The sequence below is a fragment of the Etheostoma spectabile genome, chromosome 20 (genome assembly GCF_008692095.1).
Source record: "Etheostoma spectabile isolate EspeVRDwgs_2016 chromosome 20, UIUC_Espe_1.0, whole genome shotgun sequence".
Classification (NCBI taxonomy): Eukaryota; Metazoa; Chordata; class Actinopteri; order Perciformes; family Percidae; genus Etheostoma; species Etheostoma spectabile.
The window spans coordinates 18,438,993-18,452,866 of NC_045752.1; the positions used below are offsets into that span (position 1 = coordinate 18,438,993).

At 42.6% G+C, this 13,874-nt stretch overlaps 1 protein-coding gene across 11 annotated transcripts in view; it reads right to left on the reverse strand.

Annotated features, from left to right (window-relative positions):
* Window positions 1-13,874, reverse strand: part of myt1lb (myelin transcription factor 1-like, b) — a 108,620-nt gene that overhangs the window by 13,846 nt on the left and 80,900 nt on the right. For 8 of the 11 annotated variants that reach the window (XM_032500108.1, XM_032500117.1, XM_032500109.1 and 5 more), the window contains 5 exons: window positions 11,173-11,263; window positions 9,658-9,765; window positions 7,902-8,128; window positions 6,318-6,604; window positions 948-1,178 (listed from right to left, as the gene is read on the reverse strand). In XM_032500108.1, coding sequence (XP_032355999.1) covers window positions 948-1,178; window positions 6,318-6,604; window positions 7,902-8,128; window positions 9,658-9,765; window positions 11,173-11,263 — 944 coding nt within the window. The remainder of the gene's footprint in view (window positions 1-947; window positions 1,179-6,317; window positions 6,605-7,901; window positions 8,129-9,657; window positions 9,766-11,172; window positions 11,264-13,874) is intronic. The other 3 variants (XM_032500114.1, XM_032500115.1, XM_032500111.1) reach the window with 2 other exon arrangements.

Below are 13,874 nucleotides of genomic sequence, written 5' to 3' on the forward strand. Positions count from 1 at the left end.
ACACACACACACACACACACACAAACTCATATGAATATTCACATCTCACACACCAACAGAGGCACATGTACTGTACGTGCATGCGCCAGTACACACCGACAGGCACACCCAGCGGTGGTGCATTGATTTCCAGCAGTTCTTTGATGAGATGAGCTATTCCAATTCCCTCCCAAGGTGCTACTTTGCATAATTCATTTTGGAGAAGAGCGAAATGTAAAAACAGAAAGCCAGCATGCGGGGTGCATGATACAAACAGAGCAGATACCTCTGTGCATGGTAATGCTGACATCAATTAACATGCAGATTCATTAGGTTTCCCTCAAAAATACCTAATATGACTTTCTAATGATTCCAAAACAGTGAGTAAGACAGGAGGGTAAGAAACCTAGAAGACGATCAGACAGCAATGCAAATGTTTGACTTGGAGGGAAATAATTTGGACCGAGACACACTGAAAAGACAGTAATGAATGCCAACTGTACGGTCTATCAGCATCCAAAACCACAAACTGTCATATACTACGGCTTCATAATTATCGTCAACATCACAACTACCTTTCATTTGTTGGTAAGCTCTCTCTTTGTAGCCTGATCCTGGTGTCATCATGAACATCCCGAAGGAAATTGAATGTGTGATGATGGAACATTTTAAGGGCAGAGAGGTGAGTAGCCATATGGGTCTCACTGATCAAATATGTAATATTTGTATTAACAAGACTGGTGACAAAATGTGTTCTGCTTTATATAGCACAGTTTTTATAGATTTTTTTTTTTTTTACAACCATGACCGGTAGCTTCTTCTATATTTTGAAGATACTGACTGACTTAGTTCAGGCAGTGATCTACCTTCCTTCCTGAAAAAAAAATATTCATAACATACGTATGTATGTCTGGCCACAACCAGACATTAGTGATCAAGTGAATTTTGCACGTCATTTTATTCTTTACCTCTTTTTCGTCCTCGTCTATGTGTTTTATCTTGGTGTAGTCTACAGGCAGGTCCCAGCAGTCGGCGGCGTCCCCCATGCCGTAGCAGCGGGAGCCCAGCAGGGCAGCTTGCCTCTGGGGGGACATGGGCTCTAGAGGGGTGAGCACCGAGTCCCCTCCGCCGCCGCTGCACAGACGCTTACTCATACTCAGGTCCAACGTACCATTCTCATCAACATCTAGACCCGGACTCTGGAAAGTGGATGTGGTTTTTGTGCATGTGTGTGTGTGTGTGTGTGTGGGGGGGATAGTCAGGTCAGTCAATGTGGGTAAGAGATGGATGTGTGTGCGTGCGTATTGAGTTGTGTGTTTTCAGTAAGATGATTATGAGGAAGGGTAAAAAGATGCACAGAACATAAGGAGGCAGGGATGGAGAGAAAGGGACAAAAGAGAGTGAGTGTTTCTGATTGAATAGCAGTCAAACATATTCACATTTTAGGATCAGAGCTGGGCAAAACAGGAGCTGAATACATGGTGAATACTAAAGAAGTACATGAAAAAGTGCTTTTCTGTTCCTCCAGTGATGTGTTCACTTTTGAAGTTTTTAGATGTCTGGAAAGATGGATCAAGAACACATGTAGTTCAAATACCTGAAACAATATTCCAATTTATTTTTTGTCCGTCTGGGATGAAACAGACACTTGCAGTGTACAGTAGCAATGTAGTGTAAGGCGGTCAAAAGAAGAAGAGGGCATCAGTGCTCAAGGACGAGTTCATCCCTCTGTGAACCCCTCCTTTCTTTCTCTCTTTCCTTCCATCCCACTTTAGTCTCTACTGTGTTCTGTGCAGTCAGAAGGATGTGTGTGTGTGTGTGTGTGTGTGTGTGTGTGTGTGTGTGTGTGTGTGTGTGTGTGTGTGTGTGTGTGTGTGTGTGTGTGTGTGTGTGTGTGTGTGTGTGAGCCTGTGTGTGTGTGAGCCTAATGTGAGTGGACATCGCAATGGGGCAGGGTTAGGGGTGGGGTTGAGAGCAGTGATGAGCAGCAGCAGACTACTGCAATCCCAAAAATAGAGGCAGAACTCTACCCTGTTCTGGAACAAAGTGGGCCACATCCAACAAGACTGACTGCTCACTAAAGCGTTCACTTTGCCTCCTGTGTGTAGGTCTGTGTCTATATACTATATACTGTATGCACGCATTCCTTATCTTTCAACTACATCTAGCACACACTACTGTATAACAACTGTACTCTACTGTACAGTTGTTATGTAGTCCAACTCCTGTAAGGCTTATTTTTTTGCATGCATGTGCATGTGTCTGTCGTTTCTCTCATTAATACCCGTCTCTAACTCCCCTTTCTCCTCTCCCCTCTCCTCCTAATCCTCCTTGCTCCCCCTTTGCTCCCTTTCATGAGTAGGAAAGCCCGCTTTAATGCTGATTCCAGCCGACAGTGTCCCTAGGGGTGGATACTCCTGGTGTCTGAAGCCAAAACCTCTGTGACGCACACTGACTCAAAAGCATGGGAGGTGATTTGAGATTTAGCACTGGGCATGAATATTGCAAGAACTGTAGCTTAACCAAAAACTTCAAATAGTAGAAAAACAGCTTGAAAAAACACTATTACTCCTGGGTCATTAGTCTGTGGAGAACAAGAGCTCATTATGAATAGTAAAATGCACTTTGAGTCCTATAAAAAAGACAAATGTTGGGGTGCCATATACAAAGACTGTTCATTATAAGGCTGTGCGGACACAACACATACTCAGTAGCACCTGTCAACTTACATTATTACACAATGTAGGTGTCCGCTTCAGTCAAACACACATTTACTATTTAACAGGGGTAAAAGTTCAATTGGAGGTTTGGCTAATAGCTTGAAAAAGAAAAAGGAGGCAGAAGATGAGTAGGAAATGAGTAAAGGAGTATAAGGACCAGGGTGGGAAATTAACTTTTTGCCCAATTTTACCAGCCACTTTTTCCAGAATTCAAATTTAGAAAAAGTACACTAGAATATTTTGAAATGCTTCAGTACATTAGTTTGTATTATAAATACATAATTCAATACTTTAAGCAAATAAAAAAATACCATAAAAAAATGAAAGGCTTTATTGCCACACCCTGCTCCTGGGGTCCCTTCTTTGTATGGCAGTGCACTTGGCATGAGATTTGGATGTCTTTTATTGCCTCTAATTTAAGGTTAGTTGTATATATAACGAACAAATTGTTTTGATTTTCTGAAGACGAGTAGGTTCGACAGTAAGAACAGTGCATGGACTGGTCGTCTGTAAGGTAGGCTATAGGGTTGTGCCGATGGACAATATCACATCATTGTCCATCGTGATGGTTGACTGGCATCAAGATGTAGAGCCACCACCGTGATGCCACGCCCCCCCCACCCTGTCAGACACGCTGATCCTAGTAACGTATCAGCATGCTGTAGGGTCATGCTCTGCGCCTCGGCTTGGACACAGCGAGCAAGAGAAAAGGCGTTAACGTGGAAGGCTATCACGCTTTCTTCCTTTGTGGATACTACTGTGTGCGTGCATCAATAAGTCAGTCTGATGGCGATGTTATGTAGGATTTATGAATGTACGTTAGCAACAGGAGGCTAATTCACAAGGGTGCTATTATATGTGTGAGCTAATACTGCCCATCTGTTCATGTGTGCTGCAATAGTTATGTTTCTGTTCATTGAATGCGTTATTTAGTGCAAATATAACCAAGAATGTAGTTTAATTTCAGTAGTGATGGTATATTAGGTTATTACTGTCACTCTGTTAAAGGCAAACCCTCACAGATCACGGAGATCGGATCGAGTCTAGACTTTCCGGCCCCGTAGTCAGGTGAAAGTGGGTCAAGTTGTAATGTGCTGCCAACCACCGGCATTATGTACTACTGTCAACTTACAGAGGGCATTTAAACGTATGTCTGATCAACTGCCAATTTAGGGGACTTCGCCCAATCCCAGTAGCCCAACCATTCCCTTGTTTTCCCTTCGCCACAATGCGTTTGTTCAAAAAGTAACATCTCAGCAACTCAGCAGTTGCTACTGCTGGCTCGACGGCGGGCCTCTTAACACCGGGGATATGTTGCCACATTTTTTAAACCGATGACGGACTAGCGCTGAAAACCACTCCACCCGCCACTGTGGCTGGTATCCAAGGCAAAGTCACGCGCCACTTTGAAAAAGTACCTGCCATTGGCTGGTGCTAATTTCCTACCCTGATAAGAACAATAGAAACTGTTTCTGTAAAATAAAAAGGTAAAGTTGCTGAGGAATAGATCCAATGGCACGCGCCTCATCGTGTGTTGCCACAGCTCATGTTGTCCTAGTAAAAATGCTCAGCGGAGCGCTCTCTCCCTGTCAGCCGTTGTGTTGTATGTCACCGTCCATTTAACGTGACCCACCCCTTCCTATCGAATTAACGAGGAAGATATGTGCAGACGCACCCCGCCTCCTTCATTAGAGACCACCCCTTCTCGCTCTGGCCCTCCTGTAACCCTTGACCTCTGTTGCCATGGAGATGCTGGGAGGAAGAGGGCTAGAGCGTGAGAGGTCACTTGCGAATTCTTGCCACATTACTTCTGCCCACCTATTCCAGGTCTTAAAATAAAACCAGAATCATGTCCTGTCTTCCACTCTAGCCATTTCTTCACTCTGGCTCTTTCCCTCGCTGCTGTACTTGTGACATACACATTCCTAACTTTAATATTATCCTTAAATTGACATTACATTATTGTATAACCACTGGAATAGGAAGTGGATTAGATGTTTGACATTTATGTGGCAGCATATTGCATTACAAAACAAATTCTGCCTTATATTTAGAATTTCTTTTTCATTTGTACAAGATCCTTTATAATGGGATATAACACCTCTTGTGGTCTTGATCAGTTATTCAAATGCAACAATCTCAGAGGGTTAGAGGAGAAAATGACACTTTGGTTGAATAAATTCAACGAGCAGACTGAGACAAAGAGAAACAGACGCATGGCCAGGCTGACAAAACAAGGAGGCGAGAATAGATGTGTGAGTGAAGTTTCATTCAGACATAGAAAGGAACAGTGTGTGCCACGAGGTGAGGTGTTGAGATGAAAGAGGAAGAAGAAGAGAGGAAAAAAAAAAAAAACCCTCTGAAGTCTCCCGTCTTCCCATCATGCCCTGAGAGCATCCTGCCCGTCTGGCCCCGAAGCAGGAGAAGGACAGACAATGAAATGAGGTAGGACCAGAGGAAGTACTGACTGCTTCAGGCGTTTGTTCCCGCCAACTTTATTCCGTTCCACTTTCCTTTGGAAGTACGCTGCTTTTGACTTTCATCCTTTCCTTCTCCTTTCCTCTGCTCTCCCCTCCTTTCCCTCAGTACCCTCTTCTCACCTTCTGCACTGCGACATTTAGAAACCTCCCACCAAAAGGGCTTTCTTTGCTTTCTTTCTTTCTTTTTAATTCTATCAACCTCACTCTCAATTCTCTGGCAGTCTCCACTGTCAACGTTAGCATTAAGCCAGCATTAGCCCTCTGCTGTGCACGCTCTTTCTGGCCCCCACTTTCCAGCTCAGCATCTGAGCAGAGATAATACAGAACCACGTCACCTTATCTCCTCAGAAATGACACACTGGGCTCACGCCGTGTCAAACGGCGCTTCGTCCTGCTCCTGTCTGATTCCCAGACGGAAAAAAGAAAAACTGCCCTGCTGAGCCCCGAGTGTAAGACACAGCCGCGGATCTTTGATGAAATGTGTGTGTGTGTCTGTGTGTGTCTGTGTGTGTGGTGTGCGCAGCTGAAATCGGCCCATCTTTGTCAGTTCTCACTGCCAGCATTAGTATAATGAAGGACGCACAGAGATAATCTGTCAGTGGATTTCGTTGTGACTGCAGCAGGAGGCCAAAGACTTGCTAAGGTGAAGTGAATACCGAGTCATGTGAGGCTGCAGGGTCAAATCAGGGGATGTATTTACCTTCTTTTCATTTGGAAAAAAAATAAGTAGTGCCCTGCTCAACCAAACCCTCACCAGAATACACCTGTTAATTAGGGCTGCATGAAATGCAAAAATATCTAATTGTGATTATTTTGACTGATGATGATTCACAATATTGAAGGGAATGATAGTTTTTCTCATTTTCATTGAAAATATAAAAATTAAAATGATTATAGTGGGATTTTTGTGCAAGGAGTCGTACGTCTCTGCAGCACCACAATACTTTATTCAATATGGTGACACATATTTTGCCTCCCAAAAACAAATATTGCCGCGATTTGGATATTGCACAGGTCCATGTTGCGATTTCAATAAAATTGTGATTAATTGTGAAGCCCTACTGTTGATTTGTTTTTGCATTTCTGTGACAAAATGTACAACCTGAAAGTGATCCTTCCTCCCCCCCCACCCTCCTACCTGCGAGCACAGGTCCTGGGGCTTCCCCCCCATGCCGTGTGGCATCTCCCGGCAGCGCGTGGACAGGTTGAGGATGGCCGTGGCCGCCATGTGGGCGGCCTCCATGTCATGGCTGTAGTCGAAGCTGCTCTTGCTGCATGTGCTGCTGGCGCTGCTGCCCCCGCCCCCTCGGCCTCCGCCCGCGCCCCCCCCTCCACCTCCACAGCTCAGGCTGCTGCTGCTACTGCTGGGAGCGTAGGTGCTGGTGGTGCTGCTGGCCGAGCTGGAGTTCTTGCAGTAACGTTTGGCTGTAGGTTAAAGAAATGCAAAATGAACAGTCACTGCATGGAAATACCTTCAATACCTAGATTTGTATATTATATAGATGTATGTGTAGTAAAAAGGTTAAAAAAAAGTTCAATTTCTAAAGGTGAGTAAATTAAGTTTAGGTGGGTTTACCCATCTGTATGTTCCTGATGAAGTGTGTGTGTGTGTTTAAGTTAGACCCTTCAAACCTGCAAAATACTGCCCAGATTTTTAACTTATTTACAAAGAAGACTGCTTTCCCTGTCAAACTGTTAAAGTTTACAGATGGATAAAACGTAGCCTTGAAAAAAAGCTCTATTAGATTTGGTATAATAACTGACACTCTTATCCAAATTCAAAATAGTGTAACGTGTCAGACAATTCCACAAAATATTCTCGTGACCCTGAAATGTTTATGCTTGCAGCTTGAAAAGAATATTTTCACAATCTTCTGTGTGAACAACAATTAAAACAGTAAAATTCACCATGGGAGAATTGGTTGATTTGGGAATGTCTAGTGGATATACAGTAAATGGGGACAATTTTATCTTGCTATAAACAGGGTTTCTGTAGGTTTCACCAAGTCAAGTTTAAAACTTTTTAAGATATTTTTTATGTCCATTATAAATGAAATTTGATACATATATCACAACAACAAACATCACTGTCAAAGTCTGGAAACATTGCTGAACTTGCACTTTCCCATAGTTGAAGAATAAAATCCGTTCCGAAAGAGACTCGGCTGAAATATAAATTGCATATTGGTCTCCTTTGTAGTCATAATACAGCGAATTGTATTTGGAGTACAGAGACAGAACTACAACACATTGTAAACATTGTAAAGAGCTGCTGTAGCATTTCAATGAGAACATTTAGACTGGTTTAAAATGATTTAATGCCTATAAACACATAGGTGATTTTACTTATAGTGGCTGATAAGACCTCGGCTCAGGCTGAAGGCAGAGCTTAGATACAAATGTATTAGGTCCCAAATCTTTTCTACCAATAAGAATGGAAAAGCTGTCATTTGTCCTGCCCTAAATGATGCAACAAAGCTAACAAGAAGCTCAGGAAGATGCCAATCAATCAGTTCAAATCAGTTTAAACACTCCCAAGCAGTCCTGGGAAGTGGTCCAAGCTGCCAGATAAACTTAAAACACTTGTTTAGGGTCTGTAAGACCTAGAACTCAATTCTTGGGCAAATTTAAGACTTTCTAAGGCTTAAAGTTTTGAATTTAGGAAACGTTACACTTTTCCAGACCTTTTAAGACCCCGCGGAAACCCTGTGTAAAATAGTACCGTCATATCCTTTGGGGGAGGTGTCTCTTTGTCCGTGAACTTTGGGTGCGATGGCCCGTTTCCCGTACACTTGGTGGTTGTTACTGCCGTCGAAAGCGCTGTAGTCAAAGCTGGTCTTGGAGTACTTCTCCAGCTCCTTGGCCAGGTTGGAGCGGGGCGTGCTGGTGGAGACATTGTTCTTGTAACCATACTGTGGATAGTCCAGTTGTTTGACAAAGCACATAGGCCTGGAAAATAAATGACGAGGTGGTGGAAGTTGGACCGAGGCACTCAATATTGCCCAGGGGAAGGAGAGGAGAACTGGGGGTTTGGTTAAAAAATGGGCAGATGCAAGGTAAGGGGTTATGGTAATACTGTAGGGTTAGAATATGGAGAATGATGCTAGATGGTACAGGTGGGGTGACTCAGAGTGTGGGGCATCCCTTTGATACACCATAGGATGGAGGTTTTTCTTCCTCCTGCTTTCCAACAAAATGACCCTGCTAAGTGTTTTTCATGCCGAGACTATAATAACAGTCAAAATGGAATTTCCACATTACACTTACACACTTCTGATGTGCTTTCATCATTTGATATGCATTTATATCTAAGACCAGGAAGAAATGAAATGTAAGATTGTATGCTGTTGATGTTCCGTTAGATATATATATATATATATATATATATATATATATATATGTATATACATAAAAAATACAATTACTTCTGACTTTTCATCATAGCATTTTCATAACTATCAAATAAACTCTTATTCAAAAAGCTCTGCCTTTTGCTATGATAAATGAGGCCAATTTCTTTTTTTATCTAATAAAACGATTTGCCTTCAGTAGTGAGCATAGAAGTGAACATGCCGTCTCCAGGAAGTATTCTCGGGGGACAGCAGAACATAAACATAAAACAAAAAAAGGGGAGATTTAAAATCTCAGAACCTTCCCAAAATGCAGGGGCGGAAAAAAAGAACAAAACCTTCCAACATGACAGTTCTCTAAATGGTAAGTGTCTCATTTCAGTCAGTACACATTCACACAAAATACACATTTGCATGCCCTTTTAGGACCTGACCCCACCCAACCCCTTGTGACAGTAGAACACATATGGATTGAATATGCACTAGACGCTGACATCGGTTATAGCACGACATGAATCAATGCAGGCTGTTCTCACGAACCATTCATACATATAGCTAAAAGTAGAGCTGTAACAATTCTATATGTTTGTCGTACAATTAATTGTCTCCGAATTGAACTGTGTTTAGTATTTCAGTAGTTTTGTCACAACAAAATGAGCCATTGAAATAGGCGCTGGAAATGTCAACATTAAAAATATCAAAAAACTTTAGAAAAAACACCAATTTTTTTTAAAAAAAAGCACCTACAACATTTAAAAAGTGACAAAAATGTCAGAAAAAGCGATAATAACTTTGAAAAAAAAGTGACCGAAACGTATTTTCTTCATGGGTGACGGGAAGACAACACAAGGGTTAAACTGATAAAACTTAACTTAACTAACTGTTAAACTTTCACGCGGCTGGCAGTTGCCATAATTTCGTAGTGTACCATACGACTTGCTGTGCATACATTTTGTACAATATTATACAAACCTGTTCATAGAAATGCAAGTTTCTGAAGATACCATACAAACCTGTTAATGAGAATGTGTTGATCTACGCTATGTGCCGTCAATCCCATATTTTGGCTACCTCCAACACAGAATTTCATCATATGTGGTGTATATGAAAGGGAAGAGTGAATACTACCTTAAGACTCGGTCAGAGGCCTGGTTGGACTTGGGGCCGTCGCAGCCCTGGTGCTTCTCCTGGGCTTTGGCCAGCTTCTCGGCTGCAGCGATGGGACATCCTGACAGACTGAAATCACAAAGCGACTTAAGTTGCACATTGGAATTTGCATCTGAGACCCAAGTGAAAATGTTCCATCGAACGCTGTAAAACATGTTTAACTTGTTAGAGTTCTTGCCAGCCAGTGCATATCTGTCTGTCAGCCAATCAATCCCAAATATCTACCAGTTTTAAAATACCTGACAATAGTTCAGAAAGTATGATTCAAATTCTAAATTATTCATTTTTCTCACTTTAACATTTATAAATAACACAATTGGCAACAGCTTGGCTTTCTGGTTGAATGGCTTGAAATTATTCTCAGAATAGATATTCCCGTATCAACAAATGTGCATAATGTGTATCTGTCTTTTATTCTCTGTAAAGCGTCCTTGAGTGTTAGAAAGGCGCTGTTAACTAAAATGTATTATTATTATTATTATTATAAAAATGTTCATTTATTTCCTTTAAAAACATGCTGACAAGACACACACTTGCATACACTTGGGATCTACACCTACAGTATGTTCCGATTGCATTTGCAGCTGTAAAACTTCCTCCTGACACCTAACTAACCAAATGTGACAGAAGTTCATGTTGTTATCCTTAACCCCTATTATTCTCCATCCAGTCTGTCAACTATAGTGTGCCGGGCCACGGTGAAAAAATGATCTTTGACAATGGCCTGAAGCCAGTATAGAGTTGGGTTCATGAGCACCTGTCATGAGATGTGCACAAGAGTGTGTCCCAGGTTGGGAAGTGAGGGGTATACAGTACTAAATGGAGGTTTATATCAGCTCTTTCTAGTGAAAGTGAAAGTTTACTGTGCGTGCCTATTTTGCACTGCAGCCGTGTCACTGAGCACAGCACGGAGGCATTCTGGTCCTTCCAGGTCTGCACCTCTCCTGTCACCCTGGCTGAGTGGCACAAAGGTGCTAATGGCTGCTGCTATGCCCGACTCCCTGAGCATCTGCTGCGGGTGACACTCCTCTTTCACTGTCACCTCGCCCCATCTGACAGCACTGGCAACAGCGCCCTGCTATTTCAGTTTCTCCCTCCAACCCTGCGTCGGATAGATGCCATTTTTCGCCACAAGCTGATAAATAATTTATGCCGTGGAAGGTGTGAATTACTGCATTCTAATCAGTCTCAGTTAGAACCATGGGATTGTTGAGCATCCATTAACTACTTTAATTGTATTCCCTTCTACCCAACATTATAGGAAAGAACTGTACTTATCCACACAGAAAATAATGTGTTGCAAAGACAAAACAAATGGGTTTAACAATAACTACACAAAAAGGAAAAGTGGAAAAGAAAATTGAGGATGAAGAAGTTATTTCAGAACAGTTCGCCATTAAAAGAAAGTCCCACTGTGAAAAAAAGGAGGGTGCGACATGGACAGTGCCAGTTTCATATGGGCAGTCTGTCACTTACCTTCTGTGGGAGTTTCTGTTGCTATTGACATGGCCACGTCCCGTGCAGCCAGGCGTAGGACACTTAAGAACATTCTCATACATAGCCACAACTTCACGCAGACAGGAGATAGGAGTGAAAGACAGGGAAGGTTAGGAGCCCTTTACAATCACGCATGAGCTCTATTAGTGTGTGAGGAGCTTGGCATTATAAACATCATTAAGAAATGAGCCTGTGTGAACCCAAATGACCTCTTCTCCTTTTTAATGAATGCTAGTTTGAGAGGGCAGGCAAGGTTTCCCACCATATTGCTTCCACTTATCCAGCCTTTCAAATTAGTATTCATGGAATAGGGGACAGCCATGAATAAAAAGATGTCATTTAAGTTTAACAGGACAAAGCCAGCAAGAGACAGAAATGGAAAAGGAATTCTGGGCATGCAGAGAGCGGAGCAACCGACAGCTAGCAATCATGCAAAACACAAGCCCTCAATGACAGAAGCAGACACATGGTATGAAGCTCCTTGATAGAGTGTGCTTTGTTATCATCGGTAGGTTGTCAGGGTAGAGAGCGCAGTCTTCGATACCATTTACCATTAAAACAGTCCATAACTGTCTCAGATCCCCTCGGCAACCAGCCAATTAGATTAATGATCTATGGATGTCCAAGAGAAGCCGATGGTGCACCGCGGGCGCGGGGAAGGGGTCGTCTGAAAATCCGTGGCGCGCAGGGTCAAACCCCATCGGCACCAGCTTCATCATTATCACCCCCTTAAACTTTAACCGCTCATCATCCTCCATCCCTTACATACTAATTGGCGTTCGGTGCAGGTAATTGGACAAAGCCTGCCACCTCAACGTGCCACAAGCCAATACATTATGCATATCTCTGTTTTGCCCTGCCCTTTGCAAAGACACAGATAAGAAATTGAAGCACTGTGCCTGATTCAGTGGGCACTGACATAACTACAGGGATGCTGAGAAAAGAACAATACAAGGAAGCAATGTGGCTCCAAATGCCTTGCATGTTGCAGAGGTATGTCACTTTCAAGACAAAAAACAAAGACTCCCATGTGAGCTGATGCAATTTTTTAGCATTCTGCAGAAAATATCGCCACAATGAGCAAACAGGAATGGGAATAATGAATTTGAGATATCATTTATTTCTAATTTCACAAAATATAGTGTGGATGCACTGTGTGATTTCCCAATTAAATGAAGCCACTGCATTAATAATACGTTGTCCATTCAGAACAGCAAATGTGTTAATGGGGGGAGAGAGTCTTGCCCATAGCTGAATCCTCCCCACAGGCCGGCAGCTGTGCAGTATGTGTGACATGTGCTCATCTTCACCTTTAAAGCGGTGAAGCAAGCAGTCTGCATGAGACTATTGACCGCATATTGACAGAAACCTGGTGAGTGGCTGCTACACGGCTGATAATGTAGAGACACCTAGTGATAACTCAAGCCACCTAAAGCAGGTCACCTTCTGACTGCAACAAGACTGTGTGTGTGTGTGTGTGTGTGTGTGTGTGTGTGTGTGTGTGTGTGTGTGTGCTGGTTTCACTCTCAAGTATCCTTTTGAAGTCAAGGAAGAAGGACTGAAGATGAGGCCAGAGAGATCAAGAAGAGAACATTTTGTGATCCGAAGCATGCCATGCAGTATTAGTGGTACAGTATCATTTCCCCAAAATGTCGGCCCAATCAACACAAGTGAGGAACAGGAGGAGGAACAAAGACATCATATCCCAAAATCAATTCAAGCCCATTCCAAATTCCATTTTGGGGCTCTTGATTCCCAGTCAAGGTCAGCTGCTCTGAGTCATTTCACATCTCCGGGAGACAAGTACATCTCAGGTTAGGGACCTTTGTGTGAGCGGCGCTCCACAGAACAAGAGTAATCTGTGACACTACTGGTCTTTACAAGCCGGACTTAAATGCTAACAAATTTCTTTGCCATTATTAAAACCCTTTTTTATTTTGATTGCAGTCTGGGATCATGACAGATCATAACTTGATTTTCACGCTGCAGTTAATGAAACGTGTAAATGGTTCTTTTATTGAGAAGTTTGCACAAGGTGAATGAGACTTAATAGCCGGGGTGAAGTCTGAAAAGAGAAAACTCACTAGTCATTCAAGGCTAATGTCTATTGCCACTTCACTTGATCCTTGGCTTATAGATATGATACAGCCATTCCATTCAAATGAACTTGATTGAGCAAGGAATACAAATAAATGAATGGGGTTTATGGCATGGATGAGTGAGGTCGGCTCAGTGTTATCAATTTTACATCATCCTTTTTTGTGAAAAAAATCAAAGGTCAGACTCAATTAACGTTAAAACGCTAGCAAAAACATGGCATTTCACCACGTCTTATCAGTCACACACTCAATAATGAACCATGCTGTGAAGAAGCATGCAACCCAAATATCCCCTACAATGATGAAACCAACAACAGTGGATGGGATTAGCATATTAGCTCTCAATCACTGTCAGTCAATCTAGTGGAGGACAAAGTCTCATACAGTCAAGTAAGTTACTGATTGACAGCTCTTGACCATCCCACCAATTGCTGCATTGACACTATTTGCGCATCAACAAGGCCTCATTTCCCACCTCATCACCACGGAAACACTAAGCAGGCAACCCGCAAGCAAAACCCTGGCCCCATGCAAAAGGTAACATGAGAAGTGCAGCTGTGACTCGTCTGGCTCGTCAACCCC